Below are 19,287 nucleotides of genomic sequence, written 5' to 3'. Positions count from 1 at the left end.
ATAAATGTTCCTACACAAGCTAGCGGGCTGATATTTTTGTTTTGTTTGAGAAGCTGCATCTCCCATCTGTTAATAATAATAATTTTTATTTATACCCCGCCCTCCCCAGCCAAGGCTGGGCTCAGAGCGGCTTACAAGCAATAATAAAAACAAGCTGAATGATTACAACTTAAAAGCAAAATTAAAATACAACATTAAAATATTGAAACATTAAAATATTAAAATATAGCCTCCTCGCAGGAGGAGAAGAAAAAGAAAAAAGAAAGAGAGGGAGGGAATCAAATTGGCTCCAAGCCAAAGGCCAGGCGGAACAACTCTGTCTTACAGGCCCTGCGGAAAGAAATCAGATCCTGCAGGGCCCTGGTCTCATGAGGCAGAGCGTTCCACCAGGCCGGAGCCAGAGTTGAAAAGGCCCTGGCTCTGGTTGAAGCTAATCTAACTTCCTTAGGGCCTGGGACCACTAGGGTGTTGCTATTTATGGACCTTGAGGCTCTCCGTGGGGCATACCGGGAGAGGCGGTCCCGTAGGTACGAGGGTCCTAGGCCGTGAAGGGCTTTAAAGGTCAAAAGCAGCACCTTAAATCTGACCCTGTACTCCACCGGGAGCCAGTGCAGCTTGAAAAGCACTGGATGAATATGCTCCCTTGGCAGGGACCCCGTGAGGAGCCTCGCTGCAGCATTCTGCACCCGCTGGAGTTTCTGGGACAGCTTCAAGGGCAGCCCCGCGTAGAGCGAATTACAGTAGTCAAGCCTGGAGATGACCCTTGCATGGATCACTGTGGCCAGGTCGGGGCGGGAAAGGTAAGGGACCAACTGCTTTAAAGTTGATTATAACTACCTTTAAATTAAAAGGTAAAGGTACCCCTGACCGTTAAGTCAGTCACGGAGGACTCTGGGGTTGCGGCGCTCATCTCGCTTTATTGGCCGAGGGAGCAAGCATACAGCTTCCGGGTCATGTGGCCAGCATGACTAAGCTGCTTCTGGTGAACCAGAGCAGCGCACGGAAACGGCGTTTACCTTCCCGCTGGTACCTATTTATCTACTTGCACTTTGACGTGCTTTCAAACTGCTAGGTTGGCAGGAGATGGGACCGAGCAACGGGAGCTCACCCCATCGCGGGGATCCGAACCGCCGACCTCCTGATCGGTGAGCCCTAGGCTCAGTGGTTTAGACCACAGCGCCACCCGTGTCCCTACCTTTAAATTACCATGCATGATAATAAATGTGAATGTTGTACAAATTTTTACAACTTCAGGGAATTAAATAAATCTATCATAAATTCATATTTAAAAGGCATCAACAGTGTAAGTTGTCAGAATGCATTTTGTGTATTTTTAAAAAAGTAAATTGGTCCTTTCCCCAAGCTATCTGTAAGGTTCACAAGTAGGAGAGAAAAGCAACCCTGCCCCTTTGCGATTGTAGTCATGAAATAGGAATGAAAACTCCATCAGCACATTAAAGGGTATAAGCAATAATATCTTTTCAAAAAGCAACAGAGAGATTAAAATATTGTGTAAGAGACACATTTGTTACTAATAAGATAAAATAAACACATGTATAAATATACCTTCCCATCCTCAGTGCTTTGTTGACATGAGTTGTGAATGTCATCTTCTCTTACTAGTTTACCAGGCCATGAAGTCAGTCCTTTTATTTGGCCCCAGACCAAGTCCCCAACGTTAAACGTCCTTGGCCTGTAATGTAGCAACTCATTTGAAGAAGGGGATTCAGGATTCCTTAGGTCATCTTCACTACTAATGCTTTTAGCATCTGAAGGACTAGGCACACACCCATTAATGCTTTTGGCATTGAAGTCCCCATTATAATGGATGTAGTCTTTAACTAGAGAACTTTCAAAGCTATTGGAGGAACTTGGAGACTGCTCCTCCACTGCCAGGTCTTGTTTAGAAGCATTCAGCAACTCTCCAAAACCTCTGCTTTGTTGAGGCCTGTTTCCATTCATGTGTGCACATCGTTCCACAGTGTTCTCTAGTCTTTCTTTAAAACTCATCATAGTTCTTTTGTAATTGCTATACCTGAAGTTCTCCTCCAACATCTTATCACTTTGACAATTTCGCTGGGGTAACAGTATTGGATGCTGCTTGCCTTGAACTAATGGCAGTGTGGAGACATTATTAGGTCTTTCATGGCAAGGACTGCTGTGGATATGGGATGAATGGTCTAGAAATTCCTCACACTTCCATCTGTTCATTTCCCCTCCAGGGCTTTGTTCCCCTTCCCATTGTTTTTTGGGTGTGTTGCAACCTGTTGTTTTATAGTATTCCAAGCCCTCCCCCTCACTGGAATTTTTAAGGTGTTCTGAATTCTTCAATATTCGTGCCCCCCTCGTGTTCCTTGCCCTACCTTCATGATCAGAAATGCCAACATTTCTTCCGTGGATTACTGCACTGACCGCACTAGAAAGATTTAATGGGTCACCAATTGAGGCTGTGAAGGCACTCATGGCACTCAGGGCTGGAATGGGGCTCATTTGTGTTGTACTGTTCACTGCGGTGGTGATAACTACTTGCATCCCCTTGCTTGCAGCATCTACCACTGCTTTGTAGATAGCATCGACTGAACCATCTCCCGGGGTAGCTAGGTTGAGGCTGTCCTTTGCCTGGTGCCCTACAGACGGCTCTGTCCTTTGCTGCAAGTTGCACACCGTATCTTGAAATGGAGGAAGTGGGGTGTTGGAACTCTCGGGAACTGGTGGCATCCCCATTTGACTGATCATTCTTTTGTTCAGAAAAGCTGCCTCCTCTTGCATTCTCACCTTTAAAAATCAGAAGGAGGGGAAATAAGATCAGGTTTCGTTTGGTTTCTAATAGCAATTTCAGGTCACAATTGTTTCAGTCAAGACAAAAACTAAAAGCATGCGTGAAGAACTACTATTCATATTGATTCAAATTCATTTTTCATGGTGTTAGAAGTGAATGATAACATGCAGGGACAAAAATAAAATATAGTCTATGCCTTTCCCTTATCAAGACACTGCCCAATCTCCAAATCCAGCAGCTAACCACAAACAGGAGCAGGTGCACCACAGTATGTTACTGGGGAGCAAATAGTGCTAAACTGCTCGCCTTAAAAAGTTCTGTATTTTTATACCCTTGTTAGCAGAATGCAACTACATGCCCTGGTAAGGCTTCCAATCCTACAAGCTCAACCTCAGGTTTTTTTTTTCTATTCTTGATTCCTTACTTTGGTTTGAATTACCCCGAAACACACTGCATATGAGGAAGTCACCCTTGCAGTCCCTGGGAAATGCTACTAATAGGCCCTTACAGCACGTACACTCCTTGGAATTCTGCATGAACCTACCTATACTTTCAGATCTTCAGAGACCCTCTGCTGTCTGCAGTCCCTACTGGTTACCTAGGATAGGGCCTTTTTGGCAGCAGTGCCATAAGGAACTCTCTTCTTGGGAAACTCTCCTTTCTCTTGGCACTTTTTCTAGAGAGCCTTTAGAAGATGCTGAGCTTGAGGCAATGCTCTGCTTGTGTTCTGCTGGGCATGTCTGCCTTTATACTTTTCAAGTAAGTTACTGTTTTATGTTTCTGTTTTGCACATGTAACTTCTGTTTTATTCCATGTTTTAATATGCTTTTGGATTTGTGAGTTTCCTTGGAGTTTTATTTATTTTTTTAGTTTAAAAAGTGGGAGGACAATGGTGATACTACTTCTCCTATTATTGCTCCCCCCGGGGAGGGGGGGCGAGTTGGCTTTTGCTATTTAAATTCAGTTTAAGTCTATAGGATCTAAAGTGCAAAATCTGCCCTCAAGATTGTGGCCTCAGTGAATACCTTGATAACGTTTTCCCAATCCCCATACATGGACCACCTATCTGATAAATTTTCTCTTCTAACCATCACTGCAAATGTTTCCTTTAAAGAACCCTTTATCGCACACTTGCCAAGTTCACAATCTACTATCCAGTTGAACTCAAGCACGTATATTCTATATGTATAAATGTAGGTATCACTCTCATGCTACCAAACATTTGTTTGTTTATGTATTCATTTACATTATCTACCTGCTGTCTTTCAGAATAAGCCACCCCAAGGCAGCGTAAAATAAAAAAATTAAAATAACGCAATAGAATATGAATAGCTAAATGGCAGCAAAATTCAAGCCAGCAACAGACCAATCCGAAGATTAGAAAATCAAAGAGTCTTTAGGGTTTCTTTATAATTCTGAAGTGAGGGAGCCAAACAAAGTTAGCAGGAGAGGAAGTTCCAGACTAGCAAGAGGCTTTATCAGATTTCATCGACTCATTACAGTCAGGTAAATGCATGTGCCATGGAAATCAGTAAAGGGCAAAGTCTGGGGAGAGGGTGCATTTCCTGGGACTAGATAGAGAGGCCTGTAGAACCTGGTGTTGGGAGCCCTTTAAAATAAACTGTAATAAGTTACAACCAGAACTTTGAATTGAGCTTGGAAGCAAAGGGATAACCAATGCAGCTGATGCAGGGCTGCTATTACATGCACAAAGCACGAGACCCCACAAGTGCCCTTCTGTACCTACTGAAGATTTCAAACTTTGTTCAACAGCGGTCTTATTTACAAAGCATTGCAGTAGGGTGGAAATAACCAGTCCATGCATGACTGTGGCCAGGATTACTTTCACCAGATAGGGTTGTAACTGTCGACAAAGCTGAAGTTGGTTGATGCTGACACTACCCAAACCTGAGGAAGTCCCAGGCAAACTTGGCTCTTTGAGGGAAGGGCAGCCCCATCCAGGACCAGTTGCAATCTTTTATCCAGTACAATAGTCTTCTTAATTAATCACACCCCTATCTTGTGTGGATTAAATTTCTCCTTTTCTGCCCTCACTAACCCTAAAGAAGAGACATCACCTTGCCAACAAAAAGCAGAGACATCACCTTGCCAACAAAGGTCCGTATAGTTAAAGCTATGGTTTTCCCAGTAGTGATGTATGGAAGTGAGAGCTGGACCATAAAGAAGGCTGATGGCCGAAGAATTGATGCTTTTGAATTATGGTGCTGGAGGAGACTCTTGAGAGTCCCATGGACTGCTAGAACATCAAACCTATCCATTCTGAAGGAAATCAGCCCTGAGTGCTCACTGGAAGGACAGATCCTCAAGCTGAGGCTCCAATACTTTGGCCACCTCATGAGAAGAGAAGACTCCCTGGAAAAGACCCTGATGTTGGGAAAGATGGAGGGCACAAGGAGAAGGGGACGACAGAGGACGAGATGGTTGGACAGTGTTCTTGAAGCTACCAGCATGAGTTTGACCAAACTGCGGGAGGCAGTGGAAGACAGGAGTGCCTGGTGTGCTCTCGTCCATGGGGTCACGAAGAGTCGGACACAACTAAACAACAACAACCCTAAAGAATCTACATCAATTGTAGCCTATACTATGATATTTTCACAATCTGCATCTAAGCTTTCCCCCCAGTATTATCTATCAAAGCCTGTATAGAAAAGCAGTCTAGCAATATTTGTCATGGCTACATTAAACAGTTACCAACATTAAATATATGCATGATTCATGTCTAACAAAGCAAAAAACCAGAAAGTCACATAGCACAATGTGAGGAAGATAAAAAGCACCCTGAAGGCCATGATTTTTGCAAACACAGGGAAATATTTAGTTGTCTAGAATAACAAAATGATGTATTTTGCTATTATTCTCAAAGAATAAAAGCTTTTCTTCTGCTACCCTCTGCATTAATTTTCATCCAGCTTTTGAGTTTGGAAGTACTATAATGATGTTACTGCACAAGGTAGCTCTCTTTTATGATCTAGTAGCCGCTGATATTTTCTGTCATTTTCTTAGCTTAACTTATGCACGCAGATAGCAATGACAGGGAAGATATTTTAAAAATGCATTTACAGGGATTTGTTTCAGAATACTTAAGTCAATGCAAGTCTTCTAAACTTAAACACTGATAAATAAATATAACACCAGGTCCAAAAATTGCAGAGAAATACTTTTCCATTGCCATTCTGAAGAGCAGTACCGCAGTATTTCCTTGTAACTTATGAGAAGTGAAAAGTTCACAATGTAACAGTCTAAGAATAATCAACGGATGTTAAAGTACTGAGATAATAAAATGGGATGATTTAACTTCATACAGACATTGCTTTAAAATCCGCAATAAACTACTGAAGCAGTATAGGAATTTGTATTATTTTTCATGGAAAACTTGAAAGAACAAACCAACTTCTACCTGGAAATTCTGGAACAGACAAGCCATAGGGTTTGAGTTGTTAGGTGGCCCAGGAATGGGGGTCTGTCCTTGAAAGCCTTGGAGATTCTGATAGCCTTGAAGAAGCTGCTGTTGCTGATTTGATGGAAACATTTGATTGTTGTTGAACAGTGACTGTAGATGCGTCAGTTGGTGATTATTAAGGGTCGTATTTATTGATGACATGTCACCTGCAATTCCAAATGTATAGATATTTAAGTCAACAATTTTCTGAAGGTGTAACACATGGGTCATATTTTACCACTTAGTGACAAGATGTGGAATAAAACTCCCCCCCCCCAACCCTTCAGTGAATCAATATTTCAGGGAACTAATATGCAAGGTATGGATTTCTTTCGCAGCCAGCAGTCTTGCTTACAATGAAGTCTAACTCTGGATTCGCCTTGCATATACTAAATGCAACTTCTATGGCGTTTCTTAAATAGCAACATATTCTACAGCTTATTAAACAATCATTTAAGTACTCTCTTGTTAACAATATTTTTTTAAAAAAATCCTATTTAAATGTTTAACATTCCTACTACTAATACTGTAATAAAACCTTGTAAACCAATAACGGCACAAATTATAGAGACTGTTTACATTTAAGTGACTTATTTTTTACAAGACCTTTGCAAATGAATGAAACTTTTACACTTTTTTTTAAAGCAGTAACCAGCTAAGGAAAACTAGAAGCTAGAATCTCATAATACTTAGTTGATGCAAGCGAGGTTAATTTTTATGAATGGGATCCAAAAGGCCCCCATACACATGTACCTTTGCATGAGGCTTGCTCCATTTCCTTCTCTGACCACACTACTTTATGTTGCATCAAAAGCTACAATACAACAGAAATAGAGGACTACGTGGACGTGAGAAAACCTGGTAGGTGTATGGAAGCTCTGCGCACAATCCTTTGCACACCAGCCTATTTTACAGGCACCTATGTAATGCTAGAGCACACACTTAGAAGACACAAGCAATTTGGCACAAAATGCACAAGTATTATGAATAAGCAATAAATCTGGCACAGAATACAAATTTTATCGCAAGTTCTTAGCAAGTTAGGTCTGTGTTTATCAGAAAAATGCTTGCACATAATACTTCTATCTATGTTTTATTAGCAGCAATTCACTGAACATACATACACACACACAAACACACACAACCAGGTAGGGATATTCATAAAGGAAGCACAAGAATTTGGCAGACCCTCAGGCCCAATTCACACATTTATATCACTGTTGTACAGTCGTGTTCCAATGAAGGACTTCCCAATAAATGTGAAAATCCTCATGTGAAAATCTAGGATATTACTCTCTTAGATTTAAACATGTGAACTGGAATTAAACTTTCTATTGATGTTTGTCAAGTTGTTTAGAAACCATTGGTTTCTTACCAAAAAACGAGAATCCAAGAAGCATGGGAACTTAAGTGTAGAGTGCTAGAAGGGCAGCTTATTGCCTTGAACCTGTGGAAGACTGTACTCTGAGTGCTTTATATATACTGTGTCATCATAATCTAGGGATTGGACACATTGATGATGATTAATTTTTAATTCAGATGGACTTGGAAGCTTATCTATTGCACAGCTACTCATACTAACCCTGTGATGCCTTGAATATATCTGTATCTATATCTTTATCTATTAAAAAAATGCTGCATCCCAAAGATGCATCTATGAGATTTGAAAAAAGTAAAAGCCATTCCAATTGGTTGGTTGAATTTTGATGGCATCATACTTTCTAAATAATAGGGTTTTAAAAATACTGTTTAAAAATGTCTGTCAATTATATTTGCAGTCTTTCACTGGAATGGTTAAGCAAGTTAACATAGCATAAACGTTTTAGGGAAAAAGTGCAATGAAATGGAGTTTTGAAAAAAAGGTTGAAAAAAGAAGTTCCCACCCACCACCATTTTTTTTCCTTTTTTAAAATCTGTGAAAATATTTAACTTACCAAGTAGACCTGTCCCCAGTAGAGGGTTAAGTAGCTGTGGCACCACAGAGTTACTGTTGAGTTTAGCTGAACCAGATGTACTCCCAGCATTATTAGATATGCTCAGCAATGTTTCTGCCATTGACACCACTGCTGTCCCACCAAGTGTTGAGACAGACAGTGCTGCCACTGCTGATGATGTAGTGGCTGTGGTAGTGGTAGCCTGGGAGGAGGTTGCTATGGAAACCTCTGGATGATTAGCAGGGTTGCCCGATGTAGAGTTCAGAACACCACCCAGCAGCTGGGGATTCAAGGGCATTAATCCTGAGGCCCCAGTGACAGCTGGAAGGAGCAGGGGGTTTGAAGTAGTGTCTGTGCCTGAAAAGCTTGGGAAAGGGTTTCCCAGGGAACTGGTTAACAGGGTATCAGCTCTGTTGGTATCTGACTGACTGCTAAGCAAGTGATCTGGTGGTGGGGCTGTCATCTGTGTTACTGAGGGTACAGGATTGTGTTGCTGTTGCTGTAACAGATCTGAGATGGACAGATTGAAAGGTGCTAAGGGGAACATGGCAGCTGTTTGGGCTTGGTTCTGTAGAAGAGCTGCTAGCAGCTGGAAATGAACAGGTTGCAGCACCTGCCCATCCACATCACCGGAGAGCAAAGCTAAAGCAGCATTTACATTTGGGTTGAGAATACCTAAAGGATTGAGGGTGACCTCAGACTTGCCTTCTCCTGCTGAAGGCTGCAGTATATTTAATAGATTCTGGTTTAGGAGGTGCTGCTGATTCACTGGCAAAGAGATAGGTAGTGAACTAAAGAGGTTTGGATTCAAAGAGTGCGGAAGGTTGTTGTTTGAAGTGCTGTTCTGTGGAAAATGCAGAGCATGTTCATGACCAACAAAAGGAAAGTCATTCCCAAGGGGGAGCTGGCTATGTAGTGGGTTTCCAGCTGCAGTTGTGACGATGACACCATCTTGAAGAACGGATGTGGTCTTGGTGATGGCAGGTTGACTGGTGCCAGCTATAGCTGTGGATGATGGTGGTCCTGTCCTTCCTGCAAACGAGAAAGAAAGAAAAAAGTAACGCACATTGAAAGATAAATGCTATAATGAATAACTGGTCATAAATATCAGCTGGAGTTTGCAACACTCAGACAAGGAATAGTTATTAATATATCTCCTGCCTTATTGACAGTGACTCACAAAACAGATAATTAAAAAACCAGTAAAAGTACTAAATCATGTTACAAGTATTCAAAGCGGTATTAAACTACCTGAAAACAACAAATGTGTGGAAACAGAAAGCTGGCTTTTCTTCAGATTTTATTTGTTACATTGAATGAATGCTGCACAATGGAATTTAATACTTATGTTATTGTCAAACGCTTTCAGAACACTTTAGGTAGTATGTCAACTGAATACATAAATAAAAACAAGTGCTTCCATATTTTTCTAAAAGTCAGCAGGGTGATGCACTGTAGAACATTTTCTGCAACTTCAAGTCCACTACTGAGATAGCCTTGGGCCATCTCCTAGCATAAACAAGACTACCGCAGGGCTACTCTCTGTCCTTCAAAAGAGAACCATTGCATAGGGCATCCTGGACCATTTTAAAGGAAGCTCATATTCAAGCCACCTGGGTTTTTAAAATACAAAATAGAACTTGTAATTAATTATTTCAAACACTATAATGGGAAATATATGAGAAAGATTATATAAGAAATATTTTGCATGAATACATTACTTAAAAACTCAGCCTCAGCAAGACCATTTATTTATTTGTGGTTTTGTGGGGGGGTTTTTATTGTTGTTTTTGTTCTTGGGCAAATACCAAGTACAGTGTCAGAGTATGAGGTAGGCTTAAATTCTAATAATAAGATTGTAGAAAGTTAAGGAAGACAGATTAGCAATCAGAACAAACAAATTCCATTCTCAAGACTGCCACCATGTGGCTTTACATATCAAAAACATAATGGGAAATATACAGATAAAATATGCATGTATGCAAAAGCACAGCTCTTGAGAATGTGAGAAGAAAAAGACTAGGCAGAAGAGAAGCTAAATCTAAAGCTCACTGACAGAGCATTCTGAAAGTCCCACTATTTACATATTGTTGTAAGTTCTGCACAGTACAGAAAATATTATAAACCTTTGTCACATTTATATCCTATCCTTCCTCCAATAAGATCAAGGCAGGGTAAATGGTCTTTTACCCATTTTATTTCCACAGAAACTGAGGGTGGCGAGACTGAGAAGTAATCACTTGGTCAAGACTGTCAAGTAAGCCTCACAGCTACCATTTAAACTCAGCTGTAAAGCTCTTCACACTTTATGCAAAAATTGCAAAAACGCCTTAGGTCTTATTTACAGAATGCTGTTGGCAGACACATATGCGTTATATAGGCACTGTTTTAGTTTCCGTGTGAAACAGAATTTTTCATACTTTGTTTTTCAATATTTTTGTATTTTGATGAATAAAACCAGGATTCTGAAAATAAAAGTTCTTCTAGTTCTCTCAATCCAATAAAGCAATGCAAATGGCATGTAAAATATTATGAGACTATTCATGTTATTATTGGACTCCTGCAAAGCACATTTGTGGGCCTACCTTGGAAGAGAATCTGGAAAGGGTTGGGCAGCATGATCTCAGAAAGCAAGCAAACATGCACATACATCCATAGGATCTATAATACTTGTATGCATACCATGGTGGTAAGGCAGAAAATGTTTTGCCATCATGGAAGTTTAGTCTAGGCTCCATGGTGCTTTAAGCGCTGCAGTTAAGGCACCGCCATTCATTAAGGCAGCCAGAGGAGGCTTGGCCAAGTAAGCCAATGAACAGCCAATGCCTCCATAGAGGAAGGTGTAGTCTCATCCAGTCTTAAGGTGGTTCTGGCTGAAGAAACCCTCTCTGGATTTCACTGCATGTTTTAGACCAAGCAGTCTAAAATGTTCAATCTCTGGGCAAAGTAGTTTTGTGTGCATGGTGGTGACTAATTTTCCTGGGTCCTTGGATGAAATGGATTATTCATACCCATTTAAATCTGCCCCAGGCTCCGCTCTGACACAGACATGGTGTTAGGCACCCTGGTAGGCAGGAGAAATACATATTGTTGGATTTCTGAATATGTTTCAATCACATCAGTCATGGTATCCTTTTTGGTCATCCCTAAACCTGATAATGGAATTATGGTTCCTAACCTATCCTAACCCAGCTAACCCATTATGCTTGCACAACAGGACTTCACCCTGCGCCCAGTCCAAATCTTTTCCATAGTATTGGGGAAGCCCCTAGAAAAGATGTGCGGGAGAAGCTGCGCTATTGTGGAAGCAGATATCCTTCCACTGAAGGAACATTAAGGCATAGGTGTTACTTTGGAGCAGTTGTTCTATTTTCACAGCCAAAAAATTCTTCAGTGATTAGCATTGTATTTTGGCAACTAGGAACTCTTCTTCCCAGGGAACTAAAGTTCCTTGAGAGGGCCTGGGGATTTCTGATACAATATTTAAGAAATCCTCAAAAAACTCAAGTCCACAAGAGACTTTGGGATAGACAGGCCTAAAAGTATAAAAGTATGAGTTTAATGCACATGTGTAGTGCAGTATTGATAGGAACCAAGTCTCCTGAGCAGAATATCTGACAACTGCTCTGACAAGATATACCAGAATTGCAAAAACAATTGCCTTTTGATGAAAGGGAACAAAATAGTGTATTCTGTTTCACTTAAGAAGTTTCTACTTGACTGCAATCACAAGAGTCATTGACTGAACATGATACCAATGTGTAACCAAAAGTTAACTAAAACTACTACAGTTTAATTATATCATTACCCTTGTAAGAAAAGCCAATATCCTGCACACGGACATGCTAGATAACAGAACAAGGTCTCAGAGTGCTGACATTAGAGAGCAATGCAGGCACAACCCTCAGCTTGGGAGATATGTTGAAAAAGAAAAGGGGAAAAGGAAGTTGCCTGGTACTTGCTACCCCTAATTCCAGGGCCTAAAACAAAGGAATAATTAGGGTTGCAAGACCTTGAAGCTGAATCCCCACCCCATCCAAATCCATTATATGGTGAGGTATAATACTCCTTAACAGCTTCATTTTCGTTAACCCGTCCCAGGCTGTGTTAAGGGCCAAGAGCTGGCCGGCTGTGTTAAGGGCCAAGAGCTGGCCCATCACTAGAATGCAAACGTAAAATGCGCTGGGTGGTTTCTTGTGAGTCAATTCTGCCAAGAGTTCTTGGAGCACTTCACTAGAGTGGGAGTTTGGTGGGATGGGATGGGAACAATACTCTGAATTCTGTGTTGTTGTTGTTTTTAAGTTTCAGTAGAGCAAAAATATTTCTCTGTCTTCTCTGGGGCAGGAAACAGCTTTATGAGGAAGCCTTTCTGTATTGAGGAAGTTATCAAGTTGATCATTTGGCCCAAAGGGAATGACTTCTAAATATCCAGACTACTGTCCCTCTTCCCTTAGTGAGACTCCAATGCCAGGGGATTCCCCTCCCCCACAAAAAAATGCAGGAACTCATGGGGGGAAGAAATATATTCCTCCAGGAAGAGCTATATCTTTAAGATATGTTTGGCTGCACAGGTTATTGCAAATTAGAGCGGTGCACCAGATTCAATTCTGAACTGATCCGCATCCTGATCCAGATTGGGTTGAGGAAGTCTCCAATCACTACAGAGTGGGTTGTGTCTTCCTGGATTGATTTGTACTGATCTGTAGTGCTTTTACTCTGCCAAACCTTTATAGTGGTACCTCGGGTTAAGTACTTAATTCGTTCCGGAGGTCCATACTTAACCTGAAACTGTTCTTAACCTGAAGCACCACTTTAGCTAATGGGGCCTCCTGCTGCTGCCGGGCCACCGGAGCACAATTTCTGTTCTCATCCTGAAGCAAAGTTCTTAACCTGAAGCACTATTTCTGGGTTAGCGGAGTCTGTAACCTGAAGCGTATGTAACCTGAAGCGTATGTAACCCGAGGTACCACTGTATTAGGAATTACAAATATAGGCCATCATAAAGTATCCATATTTAAAATTTTAAAATATATACAAAAACCAGGAAAAATATGTAATAACGAGGATTTTCATTGGAGTTTCTTCCTGCTAAATAGTGCCATTCATTATTTGTAGTGCAAAACAGTCCCTCAGAAATCCAGGCAGGCCATCTCTAAACTGTTGCAATGATTACATCACCATATAACAAAAACGGCAGGATAGGGAGAGGGGAGCTGCAATCTTACCCCACCCAGCACTGCCCAATCAAAATTCTTGGGAAAAGGGAGAGTGAAGTCTTAGAATGCATAACTGTTTTATAAGATCTGTCTCCTGAGTTTTGTTTCCTTCACAGCACCCTATTCAGACTTACACTTTTTCCTATCCTTTCCCAATTATCCTAGTCCCATCCTTTTTTAAAAAAGAAAGTCTGTTGTCTTGTGTTTTAATATTCCTGCCCCTCCCCTCAAAACTGGTTCTAGCTCTTACATAAGTTTTATTTATAGAATGCTAGGTTTTCTGTGTCTGTCTTTATCAATACATTGTATTGTGTATGTGTGTGTTGTGAGTACATTGTACAGTCCAGTACACTGTACACTACCTGTGTACAAACAAGACACAAACAATGCAATATTATATACATCAGTAAAATCTTTTTTAAAAAAAACTTTCTTGAAAAAGCAAACTTAAAACATGCCTAGCATTAAAACCTTTTTGAGCTGTTTGCCAGTAATTTGGCAGGGTTAAGCCCCCTTTTAGTGGCTAGCATGTCTGCATATTTTATTGCTTTATGTGAAACTAGCAAACAAACAATAAAGTTATGGCCATTTTGGTTCCCAGTTCAAGTATATGGTATTTCAGAAGATATGTTTCCTCCCCGTTGACTTCAGTCCAGAGCTTATTGGGTCCAAATCTGCTCTGGACTTACAGGAAGAAAATTTTTTATTATTAAAGATTGTGAAATATTTGAAAAACTCATGTATGCAAATAAGTTCCTTAGCAGGTTTAATGTAAAACAAGCAGCTAAATATATTATTAAGAAAAACTCAAGAATAACTTAAAGATGGAGTAATGTGGAAAATGCAGTATGAAAATTAAAAAGGAACCAAAAAAAGGGGGGACGGAAGTCAAATATATGTGTATTAGAAATGTATGTGATTTGTGTTTTTGTAATTTGTATGTCTGTAAATTTTAGAAAGACTGAAAAGAATGTATATATATAAAATACAAATCAGCCGCACAATTTGGATAGAGCGGTCAATGCACAGCTCTATTGTGAATAATTATTTGAAAATAAAAGATGGGTGAAATATTTGGCAAAAGGTTGTTTTTGACAGGCAATGTGAAAAGGATGTACTATATGGAATAAATTCATAATAAAAACCTCATTCAAGAAACTCAAGTTCCTTTCATATACAAATATTCTATATTCATATGACAGACATTAACTATATGCTTGATTTCTCAAGTTTTCCTATTTTTAAAAAAGTTGAGAAGCTACGAGTCATTAATAAATGCTACCTAAAGTTCTGAGGTGTTTAATTTTATTTCAATATATTAAAGAGCAAGATAAAAATAAGTAGCCTAGTTGTACTGAAATAAATATTTATGAGTTATTGCCAATTAAATACCCATCATATTTCTATATGCCACAATAAATTAAAAAGTGAATGCTGATGCAGGAATATAGGACTGGGTTCTTTGCAAAACTTAATGTCATCACAATATAAAAGCTAAAATTACATTTTAAAAGCATTTCTACAAAGTTGAAAATGTTTACTTTCTGGTCTGTAAATACTGGCCAAGAGCAATTTCTAACAACATCTCAGAATCCTGCAATCATGTCTGTTTTGATTTATTTCCCTGTGCTGGGTTGAGCTTTTTCGGGGGGAGGGGGCAAAGTTGTTGAGGTTCCCCCCCTTTTTTCGGCAAAATCGCCAAAAAAATAAACATTTCTGATATGGGCTGCCATACATCCAGGTTTTCACAGACATTTTGGCTGCTTTTCAAAAATACTGCCTGGACGTCATTTTCGATGGACGAATCCCAGCAATGTCCAGGAAATTCCAGGCGTACAGCAGCCCTAGTAAAGCTATCTTCTCTTGGTATGCTGTCTCAACACGGATGAGGTGCTAGGACATCTGTTTTACATGCAGAAGGTCCCAGGTTCAGTTCCAAGCATGTGCACATAGGGCTGGGAATGTCCCTGGTCTGAAACTCTGGAGAACTGCTGCCATTCAGTGTAGACAATTCTATGCTAGATGGACCTGGAAAGATCCAGTTCTGTGGAAGGCAGACTCTGTGTTCCTAACCACATAATCTCTCTCTCTCTCTCTCTCTCTCTCTCTCTCTCTCTCTCTCTCACACACACACACACACATTATAAAAGACCTTTCTTTTTGAGTCCGCATAGCTTAGATTACTATAAATTCCCTGTAGTTAACATTTAAAAACATGTTTTATGTCACTGTTCAGTTTTCAAGTGTTACCTTCAAACAAGGTACTGTGAGACACTACAGACTCCTCTCCGCTACTGGTCAGCACCTTGTCCTTACCTTTCAGCAAAGGTTATCTTGCTCAAAATGCATCAAGAAGATGCTGCTTTTTGCTTTTAAATTCTTGGTAAAGTACCAACTTACAATTTATCATTATGAGGGCTTTTGTTTACTAATAGTTGTTGGGGTTTTTTAATTGCGGGTGGTGCTGTGGGTTAAGCCACAGAGCCTAGGACTTGCCGATCAGAAGGTCGGCGGTTCAAATCTCCGCGACGGGGTGAGCTCCCGTTGCTTGGTCCCTGCTCCTGCCAACCTAGCAGTTTGAAAGCACGGCAAAGTGTAAGTAGATAAATAGGTACCACTCCAGCAGGAAGGTAAACGGCATTTCTGTGCGCTGCTCTGGTTTGCCAGAAGCGGCTTAGTCATGCTGGCCACATGACCTGGAAGATGTATGCCGGCTCCCTCAGCCAATAAAGTGAGATGAGTGCCGCAACCCCAGAGTCGGTCATGACTGGACTTAACAGTCAGGGGTCCCTTTACCTTTACAACTCCCATATGACAAATTGCCATCTTATTTATGTGTCACCTGTCAAGAGTCAGATATGATGGTTCCCTGACATCACCAGAATTCACCAATAGTTTTTGCTAACTCTCCCTATCTCCAGCCAGAAATCCTTAAAACATTTGCCTACAGGGCTTAGTCAAGAAGTGGTGCAGTAACGGTCTTCTCACACCCGATTCTCCTCCTTTTTGTTTTAGGTTTAGTTTCCTCTTGCCATTAACCTTTTATGGCTTAAATGCTTGCATTTCCTAGTCAAAAAAAGGAAGAAGTTTGACACCGCTTTATTGCGCTCCCCCAAACTTAAGTGTTCTTCCTAATATGACAGCTAGGTTAAGGTACCCCTGCCCGTACGGGCCAGTCTTGACAGACTCTAGGGTTGTGCGCCCATCTCACTCAAGAGGCTGGGGGCCAGCGCTGTCCGCAGACACTTCCGGGTCATGTGGCCAGCGTGACAAAGCTGCATCTGGCGAGCCAGCGCAGCACACGGAAACGCCGTTTACCTTCCCGCCAGTAAGCGGTCCCTATTTATCTACTTGCACTCGGGGGTGCTTTCGAACTGCTAGGTTGGCAGGCGCTGGGACCGAGCAACGGGAGCGCACCCCGCCGCGGGGATTCGAACCGCTGACCTTTCAATCGGCAAGCCCTAGGCGCTGAGGCTCTTACCCACAGCGCCATCCACGTCCCATTTTTATATTGTAAAGCGCCTCAAGATCTACAGATGAAGGGCAGTATGCAAACTGAATGAATAGTAATTAACAAATTGTGCTCATATATTCCTTATCAGATGTTACACTGGTGAGGATGCAGAATCATTCAGGCATCACCCACAAGCAAGGAAGAACCTGTTGGGCAATTGTAAGGCAATCAGGTGATAGTTTAACTTTTCTATCTAATGGTACGAACCAGATTATGTCAGTAGCGTCACAATTATAGACAGTTCTTCCTGTCTGCATTTCACTGCAAGAGTGTTTCACTCTGGTTTCTTCCAGTGTCAGACAGATATGACTGCTGCATCTTGTGCACTTATGTCATCTTTCACTTCTGTTGGTATTATAGGTTTTCGTAGAATACCAATCGTGTATCTCTGCTGATGGCTCTTTTGATCCAGTGGAAACTTCAGTTAGCAAAATGGGGTGAGGCAATTTCGCTGCCCCACTTTCCTCCACGGTCCCCCCCACTCCATAAATCTGCTCAGGTGGAATGGGGGCCTTGTGTGGTAGGTAGCTTGGGGGACTGCAGGAGCAAGGGGCAATTCACAAAATTCACCTGTTCCTTTCAGCTTAATGAAGCCTGCTGGATCAAAGAGCCTTCTATCAGCAGAGAGCATCACTGGATTTTTTTTTTTTAATAACTGTAGTTAGGCAATTTATACAAACCACTGCATACCCAACAATAAGGGGCCTCTAGAAGTAATAACCCAGTGTCCAGAATCTGGCACAGAAGAGAACACATCTGTCTACTTTAGGTGATGATGATTTGAAGGTCTTTGACACAGAGCTGATCCATAAATTCCTTTGATGTGTGCAGCCAGCTTTACCTCTGGCAGAATGCTGTCTTCAGTTCTCCTTTATAGATCAGTTGTATTTATAATATAAACAATAGGGTTTTATAAGTCAGAAGCCCCACCTCCCCATGAAATTAGCTTCATCTCATAATCAAAAACAAAAGGTATCGCAGAAGTGAATGAACATCATTTAGTACCACACTTTATTTTAGGAGATTCTAGTTCTTAGATATGTGTATATAAGGTTTCTTCAGACTACAGTTTCTGGATTCTTCAGAAAAACCCTTCCAGACTCTGAAATTCATATGGCTGATATTAAAGCTTTAGTAGTTTTTCATAATCATGGAATTTTGTGAGTCAATAGTAACAAGCCTATGGGTAACATGCCTCTAGAAACTAGTGCCTGCGGAGATTACATAATTTAGGGTCCAATGCAACCCCCTCCTGATCTACAATCTAGCCAGCACAATGTTATCAAACTGCACTTCAATGCTTCAGTATTAAACACAACTACTATTTATATAACTTGGTTTTAGCTTTCCAGATTTGTCTCCCTAAGCAAGCATATGACAGGCCAAAAGCAAACAAAATGTGTGTAGAATATATTAGAAAAAGAACTTCCATTTCCTGGCCTGAGCTATTTTATTTTTCAACTACCGATCTGAAAGGGAAAAAATATAGATAAGTATCCTTCCAAAGATTAGTTTAGCCACACTTGTCAGAAGCATCTTGCTCAAAAATCCTATTATGAAATCAAAAATAGTATGCAAAGAGGCTAACAAAAAGTGTGCTTATTTGTAGATAAGACACTGTGATGCAACCTGCTGGCTTCGTCAAAAGGAGAAAATACAGAATTTCTCATTATGGGTTGTTAGAAATGTGATTTCTAGAGCTTTGTTTGGGCATTAGTAAAGTTTCCAGAATTTTTAAAGCCATAGACAAAAATAAAATAAAATGATTTACACTCCCCAAATAAATTATTCAAATAGGCTTATCAAACCTAAACTTTAATAACAATTTAAATTCATCAAATTCATTGGTCTGAACCAGTTCTACCAGTGCAGAAGTTCTAATAGGTCTAGATACAGGTGCCTAATCCAATCCACAATAAAAGACTCAACTTAGCACACAAAACTGTTTGGTGTATTTAAGAAGCTTGCATTGAATAAAATCCAGCATTTAAAATAAGGCTGCTATATGCTAAATGTAGCTGATATTTTTGATGGTTGGCAAATAGGAAACAAGAAGTGTGGACCTGTAACCAAACACTGTGGTGTAACCCTAATGGCTATGTTCTACCTCCACTTTTAGAGGTAGTGTGACTCTGAATATCAGCTGCTGAGAATCATAGCTTGTGTGCTTCTCATAGCCATCTGGTTGGCCACCCTGAAAAGAGGATGCTGGGCTGGGCTAGATGATCCAGCATGTTCTTCTTAATCCCAACGCTCATTACTTACTCTAGTCTAGAACACACTCTGCAGTGCGGTTTCGGGGTCTGAAGAAGGGTGGTGAGTGAGGAATGAAAAAAAGTACACTTTTTCATAATTTCCCTCCAAATTATCTCCATAATCCTTTT

General features: G+C 40.7%; 1 protein-coding gene across 5 annotated transcripts in view; it reads right to left on the bottom strand.

Annotated features, from left to right (window-relative positions):
* MBD5 (methyl-CpG binding domain protein 5) overlaps positions 1 to 19,287 on the bottom strand; it is a 105,133-nt gene that overhangs the window by 10,805 nt on the left and 75,041 nt on the right. For 3 of the 5 annotated variants that reach the window (XM_028745507.2, XM_028745516.2, XM_028745497.2), the window contains 3 exons: positions 8,174 to 9,205; positions 6,198 to 6,406; positions 1,567 to 2,775 (listed from right to left, as the gene is read on the bottom strand). In XM_028745507.2, coding sequence (XP_028601340.2) covers positions 1,567 to 2,775; positions 6,198 to 6,406; positions 8,174 to 9,205 — 2,450 coding nt within the window. The remainder of the gene's footprint in view (positions 1 to 1,566; positions 2,776 to 6,197; positions 6,407 to 8,173; positions 9,206 to 19,287) is intronic. The other 2 variants (XM_077935877.1, XM_028745526.2) reach the window with 1 other exon arrangement.

Source organism: Podarcis muralis, chromosome 1 (genome assembly GCF_964188315.1).
Source record: "Podarcis muralis chromosome 1, rPodMur119.hap1.1, whole genome shotgun sequence".
NCBI lineage: Eukaryota > Metazoa > Chordata > Lepidosauria > Squamata > Lacertidae > Podarcis > Podarcis muralis.
Note: the sequence above shows the minus strand (reverse complement) of the source record. Positions and strands in the feature narration are given on the sequence as shown.